The sequence below is a fragment of the Homalodisca vitripennis genome, unplaced genomic scaffold (genome assembly GCF_021130785.1).
Source record: "Homalodisca vitripennis isolate AUS2020 unplaced genomic scaffold, UT_GWSS_2.1 ScUCBcl_541;HRSCAF=2789, whole genome shotgun sequence".
Classification (NCBI taxonomy): Eukaryota; Metazoa; Arthropoda; class Insecta; order Hemiptera; family Cicadellidae; genus Homalodisca; species Homalodisca vitripennis.
The window spans coordinates 212,032-220,495 of record NW_025776686.1 but is presented as its reverse complement, the minus strand read 5'-3'; the positions used below and the strand labels follow the sequence as shown (position 1 = coordinate 220,495).

Sequence of the window (8,464 nt, the reverse complement as noted above, 5' to 3'; positions counted from 1 at the left end):
GATGAAATTAATGTATTTACAAGTGAATGGTCGTCCTGGGTATGACTGGGGGGACGCCCACCCCCATCTAACCATTTCACTAATCCTACCCAATCCCCCTCCAGGGTATTTTTAGTACCCGATCCTTTCGACCTTTCCATCAAAACTGTAGCCATCAATTTTCTCGCCGTCCTGGTTATGACGTTAAACTGCACACACCTACCTAACCATTTCCTTAATTCCTACCCAATCCCCCTCTAGGGTCTTATTAGTACCCGCTCTGTTCGACCGTTCCAGTACATGGCTCGCTGGGAGTGCTTAAGCCGGCACTAGATGCCCTATCTGGTGTCTGTGAGAGCTGATGTGAGCTTGTCTCTGCCAAGGCGTAAGTCATGTACTGGTTCAGAAGCCAGCCACTTCGATGTCCTTGGTCAGGAAGTGTGTACTGAGCAGGAGTGTCGGAGCTCCTGCTGCAACGTATAATCTAGGGTCAATCGGGGCTAATATGAAACAAAAATGTAAACTTTGCAATATAACTTTTAATCTATTTGCCCTAACCCACAAACAAAAATTCAGCAATTTGTAGCTTTGTTTCCTCTATAAGTTAATGGTATCAATAATGTTTTATGTCATAAAATAAAATCATGAAAAAAATAAAACAGTGTTTCACTTTAGCCCCAAGAAAAGGGGCTATTATGAAACAGCCAAGGGGCTATTGTGAAACATCTCAATAATTACCATATTATGAGCATCTGATTACTTAAAAACATATCAGCTTATAGAAATATATATAATCTATTATTTCCATAACCTTTAATTTGCTTAACTTTATCTTTAATGATTTTTTTTCATGTTTTAATATGGAAACTAAAATATTTCACTAATTAATACGAAAATAAGGAAGGATAAATTTTTTTTGAAATGGATTTAGGTATAAATAATCTAAGGGAAATTAGTAACAACTCTCAAGCTTTAAATTTGTAAATGTTTTATTATAAATTAGGCCAAAAATAATGGTTCACAGAAATAGAAAGCTTAAAAATCAGAAATCACGATATAAAATCAACATCTTTGTTCATTCATTGTTCAAAAACATTAACACAACCAGGGAAAACATAGGTAATTTTTCTATTTTTGAATGTGGTCAAAGGGAAAGGTAACACAGCTTCTATATCCATATAATCAATATTGAATATGTCCCCTTCATTGTACACAAAATCGGTAATTTCATCATTGCAGCACCTTAAGCCTTGTACGGTAACTTCACCATCATCCATATCGACATGTTCTATGAGGCAGACATATTTGTAATGGGTTGATTTCCTCTTACCACCTTTAACATCAACTAAAACAAAAGTCCCTTTCTTTATATTTTCCTGAAAAAACAGGTGCCTCATATGCAACAGGGTTGATTATGTCCTTTTTGGAGTTGGAAATTAAATCACTTAACGATTCCTCGTCAGTATCACAAAGAGACGGTTCATCACTATCAGAGGTATCTTCATCTATTTCTATCTTGATATGTCCTGCCTTTCTTTGCTTCTTTTTCATGGGCCTACTACTGTTTTCCATTTTTAGATACAACTGGTTGTCAGTTTGGGTAATTACTGTTGGCCTACCACTCGATATTTCATCTAAACTTTCTGCATTGGTTTTCTTACTTTCAGCATTTGAAGTTAGAGGATTACCATTACCCAGAGGAATAGATGATAGGAGGTTTTGTTTATTTTTAGGCCTAATCTTTTTGTTTGCGTTAGATTTCTTAGCAGTTTTTTCTCCTTTATTTAGCTTACCAAGACATTTCAGTTCTTTTGTTTTCAATTTGTCATTTTCTTGGTCTTTTTTCAATTGCTCGGCAGCAATCCATTCATCGCTTGTAATTACTTTTGAGCTTGCGTCTACTCTTTTTCTCTTCTTTTTGGGAGCAAGAGTTCTATTAATTTTTTGGAGCAGTAACATCTCAAAAGACGAAGAAGACTGTGACCCATCACCTACAGGTGATCCAATAAGAGACTCGGAATTGCTAGTACTAGGCTTAGACATTGTTTTATCAGATGTAGACAATGATACTTCTAGATCTCGTGGCTTATCTGATGTCGAAGTGCAAGGTGTTACATTGCCCAGAGACAGAGACTCAGTGACAGTATTTGGATTTTCAAAAGATTCAGCTGTTATGCATTCTTGGTTCCCATCACAGTTGGACCTACCAGTTTGTTTAAAAGCTCTATACCTGGCCAGCGACGTAACTAGGTTATTCAGCACCCGGGGCAAACACCTATTTTGGCGCCCCTCCCCCCCACCAATTGAACTGAAACTAATTCCTTATAACTCCTCTTAAAAAGTGTGGTGTGTCCATCGGTACCGGGTACGCTACATTAATACTATCTTGAATCTTGATCTTAAAATACTCAACCTCAAGTTCAAAGTATATAGGCCTAAATATATTTGGTAAATAATAGAATACGTATTTTCAAAAACAAATAGTTTTATTTCAAAACAACACCATTTATACTAAAACACTTATGATAGTAAATTATGTAAAATATTGATTTAAACATTTAATTGTTCTTAGAATTTAACTTTTCGGGCTTTTCTTGCAGCAAATGTACTGACAATCTCACTGAAGCATAGTTTTGAGGCTACCTGGTGCTCAATGGAAATAATCCCTAGGTTTGTCAGCCTCTGTTGCCCTGTCAAATTCCGTAAATAATTTTTTATTATTTTAAGTTTACTAAAACTTCTTTCATTCGAAGCCACTGAAACCGGAATTGTCAAGAAGATCCGTAAGGCAGTCATTATGTTTGGATATACATCCTCCATTTTGTTCACACACAAAAATTTCAGAAGATCAATCGAATTGGCTGTTTGGATATTTGGTACTAAATCCAAACCATGGTATTTGAAACTTTCCACTTCAGTTGCCAATTCGTCTTTGTCCAAGTCTTCTTTATATTTGGAGGCTAATTCAATTGCTTTAGCCTTTAGGTCATCCCCACTCATTGTTCCAAAGCTAGCTCCGTTGAGAAAACCAAACAAATGATTTATGTTTTGAATAGAGTTGAATCTTTCTCTGAGTTCACAAAGAATGCGATCGACGATTTCTAATAGCTGCTGTTGAAATTTCTTCTCTTCTGAGAATTCAGGTGCTTCATCTTCGGCATTCTCATCAAACATGCGCTTTTTTCTTCTCTTTCGAACTACTTTGAAATGAGGATCAAGGCCAAGATTTGTTGCCATTTCTTTGGCTTCTTTCATTGCAGCGTTTGAATAGTTTGCCCTTTCCGAGTCTAGTTCAGAGATCAATCGACTGATGTGTTTGGCCGATCTATGTATGGTGATATTCTCCACTTGTAGGAGCTTGTTCACAATGTCAATGCGGGTCAATTGCTTGTACCAAAAACAGGAGAGAACTATAAACTCAAACTGCTTGACATTTTTCAAAAGATTAGCTGCTTCAGTTTTTGTTTCATCTGAGGTAGTTAGGCTGGTTCTGAGGTCATTTAAAGCATTTATAATTTTACCTAGATGCTTGTATATAACTTGTACAGCTTCCCTCTTAGTCGACCATCTGGTGTTACTTTGTAGTTTTAGAGATAGAGGGACATGTTTTTAATAAAACCTCCCATCTATTGGTCGAGGAAGCAAAAAAATTGTACAAGCAGTTAAGAGTTCCAAAGTATGACTGTACCTCCCCTGACATACTAGCAGCATTTGCACCTACTAAATTTAAGGAATGAGCCGCGCAAGGCACAAAATAAGCCAGGTTGTTTTCGGCAAGAATCCTAGATTGGACGCCTTTGTATTTGCCAGCCATATTCGAACCATTGTCATAGCACTGGCCCCGGCAGTTCTTCAAATCTAAGCCATCTTTTTTGATTTTCTCTGAAATTTCTTGCGAAAGACCCAATCCAGTTTTTTCACCAACTTTTACAAAATCAATAAAACTCTCCACTACCTCCGGACCCTGTTCGGTGATTTTCACATAACGAAGGACTTGAGACATTTGCTCCAAATGACTTACGTCGGGAGTACAGTCAAACATAATTGAAAAGTATTTTGAAGCCTTGATGTCACAAAATATGTTTTCTCTGACTTTTCCTGCAATAATGTCTAAAAATTCATTCTGGATGAGCGGCGAAAAGTAACTGACTTGGCCTTTTTTATGGCGAAGAATGTGCTCTTTCAGAGGTGCATGGTAATGAGATACTAGTTCAATAGTGTTCAAAAACCTACCGCATCTAGGGTCACTGAAATCCAGGTTTTCATTGGAGCCTCGTAATGGGCTGCCATCTTTTGCTAGGTGTAAGATTACATCAATGATAGCATACAAAACACCCTTCCAGTGTGCCTCTTCAAGTGCAATCATGTCTTGTAGTTCTTTGTCAATGCCAGAACGTTTACTTAAACTAGATTCTAAATTTTTCCAAGCACAAAAGCACTGTTTGTGATTTAAGGAGTTCTCATGCTCAGGAATCCGTTCACTCAATTTCTTCCACTGAGTGAACCCTTCATCTTTGGCTAAAGCAGAAATCTTATGTGGATGTTGATGTTCAGTGTGCGAAAAAAGTTTGCATGGGATACAATACAAGGAATTGTTTGATTTGCTATAGACTAGCCATGTTCGATGTACTTTTAAGCCATTAGGCATAATTTTTGTAAACCACTCTTTAGTCAACTGTCTCCCATCTCTTAAAGTATTGTTAAGATCAGGTTCTATTTTCCCTTCATTCAATAATCTCGATACGAGAAAACATCTGTCTGCATCCGAAATGGTATTAGGCCACTTCCCCGGATCTTTTAGATCAATAGATTTAGTAGACTCACCATGGGTTGGATCAGTTGTCAAACTCGTAGACGTACCATTATTATACTTTTGCTCCGGTTGAAACATCTCGATCTCTTCACCCTCGACGTCATCCTGGGTGACCGTTGGTACAACTGGAAGTTCTTCCAGCTGAAGATTTTCCGTACCAAGATTAGCATTAGTTGAAAACACGTCTTGGACTGCATCAGCTGATGACCCTCCATCTTCAAAAGTCGTACTTGTACTACAGCTGATTTCATCTGAAAAAATAAAAAATTCGAGTTACCTTCATTCGATAAAATAATATTATTGGTATATTTGTCAATTTGTGGTAGAACTTAGCTGTTTAAATTGTGCCGTATTTATCTAAAAGCATAGTTTTAAAACGCTAAATTAAACAATACTGCCGACAAAGCATCTCCTACTATACTATTTTTTTTAAATAAATTATGACGTTCTTAGTTCTTGGTTAAAGCGAAATGTCGTCTTCAAGTGTGACGATGACTAGATTTGCTGCTTGTTAGCGTTTCTAAGAAATAGCTTAAGAAGAAGAAAGCTTAAACCCTGTGTTCAATTATATATTTTTTAAACACAGATTCATATCAATAGTACGCTGCTACAGTTACAGAAAAGTTAATTATGATATATTTTTAAGGTTTCAATAAGTTAATCATTAATCTGTATTAGTTAATAAATACAAAGTAACAAAGTACTGTATATCTATCTTACCTACCTTTACTGTTTGTTTCATTTAGCCATGATGATAGAAGAGACGAGGATTGATGTGCTTCTTTTTTTCTCTCTTTAGCTCTTTTGCGATTTTCCGCACCAGACAGTTTTTTCGACATGACTAATATTCACAAACACGAAAATAATATTGCTAGTAACACTCAAAGAAACAGCTCCGCAACCACTTTACGTGAACCGAACCACTGATGATGTATATAATGAAGTAGAAGTATGAACTATTGTCAACAATAGTAGTGCACAACTGCACAACATACGCAGTTAGTCTGTTAGTCAAGGTCAGGCCAGCGAGCATCGATGTGTTGTGTTTGTGGCAATGTGGCATGTGTGGTGCGGTGAGAGGGATGGGGGAGCTGCGGGTGGGAGCCGGGAGGGGAAGGAAGTGTCTGACGCCGCGCCGTCCTAGTGAGTCATTCCACAGATAACACAGTGTGCCCATACTCGTTCTGTACAAGTTCATGCAGACCGTAAACATGATTCGTAAATAGTCAGATAGCATTCATCATTTCACTTTGCATTTTCTTAGACTTAAATCAAATAAAAATAATAAATATAATGATTTTCTTTTGCAACACACCTCGCATTAAAAAATATTTTCAACAATTTTTATTAGAAAAATCTGTGGCCGTGTTGGCGCCCCCCCAACAACTTGCGCCCGGGGCACATGCCCCGCGTGCCCCCCCCTAGTTACGTCGCTGTACCTGGCCAGCTTTTCCGCATCAAAGCGTGATACAGGATATTTAGCATGATCACATGGAAATATGCCTACATGGCTGAAGCCTTTTCTAACGTTATCTGGTGTCAAACCATTATGCCAAACCTGACAGAGTAAATCGACAAACTCATTCTTTTGCATCTTTCTTTGATTCAGTCTGTACCACTCGGTTACTTTTAAGTCCCATGCATATTTCAATGTTTTGAAACATGTTGTGTCCAAAGGTTGGAGAACGTCTGTAGTGTGTGCTGGAAGTTTAATTATTGTAACCTGATTCTGTCTAGCATACATAGCAGTGTGAACATCTAGATGGGTCATATGGCCATCGTAAATCAGCAGAAGAGGTCTCTCTTTCACTTCTTGGCAGAACTTCACAAAAAAATCATTGAATATATTTGATGTCATCCATCCCTTTTCACTACAGGCATAGAAGGTGCCTGGCAAATCATATTGCCCTTTCCAAGAGGACCATAAATTTGCTCCTTGAAAAATTATTAAAGGAGGAAGAACTACTCCTGCTGCATTACAACAGCCCAGTACAGTAGTATTGTCCCTACCAGTTCCTTCTTGAGTACGGTGAGCTTTTTGGCCAATGCCTGATACAAACTTGACTCTTGAGGGATCCGAGCAGAATGATGTCTCGTCAAGATTGTACACATGTGATGGTTTATTTGCAATATCCAATTCCTCTATTTTTTTTTCAAGCAAATCGTAAAATTCATAAATTAGAAAAGGATCACTTGTGTTTATTTTGCGTGCTTTCTCCAGAGGCTCCATTTTTTTTAAGCTTAGTTTATGCCTTTTGCAAAAACCAATGTACCAATCATGGCCTGGACGATTGTCCTTGAATGGAACAGTTAACGAATTTTGCTCAACATATTCCTTAACAACGTCCAAAACTTCAGTCTTACTCAGAGCAAAACCATTTTTAGCCATGACTTTCAAGTGATCAGCTAATTTATTTTCAATCTCATTACTCAAAGCATGTTTGTGACCTGGAGGTCTTAAATCAACTGCAGTTTCACACTTTTTTAAATAACGAAACAAGAAAGTTGTTTCAATACTGAGTACTTTAGCAACACTACGCAATGATTCACCTTTAGTTACTCTTTTCTTAGCTTCATCCAAAATGTTTTCTGGATAAACTCTTCTACTTCCTTTCTTTTTGTAAGTGCGCACCATTTTCAAAATAACAAACACAACACTTAGTTACACATCGGGTGTTTTGAGGTTAGCTACAAATGGTAATGAACTAGACAATATTGTGAAACAGCTGATTGGGAACTACCAGCTGATAAAAATTCCCACCTTTAACACAGAGTAAAAAAAAGAAGCTGCATGAAAAATCAAAAAGATATGCATTTATTTGTGTTCAAATGTGGTGGGTGGATACAAATTTTATGTTGTAGAATAGTGTTGTTCAAGTTTTGTTTCTAAATAATCCTGGTCAGCGTTTCAAATTAGCCCCAACCACTGTTTCACATTAGCCCCAAACACTGTTTCATATTAGCCCCTCAACTTTGGTGGTTAATATTTTAGGTTATGTTAGACTTAAGACAAACATTAATAGCTAAAAATACTCACCAACTCCTCTAGAATTTCTAACAATTTAGTTATTGGGTTTTTGATAGTTATTTTTTATGACTGAGAAAAAGTTTTTGCATTCCGTTTAAAAGTTTTTTTACGTAAAATTCCATGACTATGATTTTTATTTTTTTCTGTATATACATAAGTGGATTCTATGTATGTTTAAAATGGGTTTAAACTAAGTAATATACAAGCTACAAAATGACATTTTTTTTAGATATCCATCTAACAAAAACTTAATAATTATTTACATGTTTCACATTAACCCCAAATTTTTTGTGTGTTTCACATTAGCCCCGATTGACCCTATAACCGTTACCGACGAAGCAAGGTTTCTCGGGATAATTTTTGACTAGCGACTAACGTGGATCCCTTATCTTAAAGCACTCAAGAGCAAGTGCCTAAAACGTTTAAACCTTATGGAGCCATTAGAGGTACAAAATGGGGTGCAGACCGAACATGCTTGTTACGTTTCTACAGAGCGCACATCGTTCGTGTCTGTACTATGGTGCCCAGGTCTACTCTTCAGCTCGACCATCCGCTCTGAGAATGTTCGATTCAAAACAATGCAATAAGGCTTGCCACTGGAGCTTTTCGCTCTAGCCCTATACCCAGTCTGCTTGCAGAAGCTG

The 8,464-nt window shown here is 37.2% G+C and overlaps 1 protein-coding gene across 1 annotated transcript; it reads right to left on the bottom strand.

The window, feature by feature from the left end:
• Positions 1–1,320: 1,320 nt before the first annotated feature.
• LOC124370837 lies at positions 1,321–8,098 on the bottom strand. The gene is made up of 2 exons (XM_046829138.1): positions 6,232–8,098; positions 1,321–2,209 (listed from the first exon to the last, which is right to left on the bottom strand). Exons 1-2 carry the CDS (start codon positions 7,425–7,427, stop codon positions 1,321–1,323), a joined length of 2,085 nt encoding a protein of 694 aa, XP_046685094.1. The 5' UTR covers positions 7,428–8,098.
• Positions 8,099–8,464: the final 366 nt, after the last annotated feature.

Coding starts and splice junctions, on each gene's coding strand:
- LOC124370837 (XM_046829138.1), bottom strand. CDS start 7,427: ATGGTGCGCACTTACAAAAAGAAAGGAAGTAGAAGAGTTTATCCAGAA. Junction 2,210..6,231: donor GATGCGGAAAAGCTGGCCAG/GTACAGCGACGT, acceptor GTCGCTGGCCAG/GTATAGAGCTTTTAAACAAA.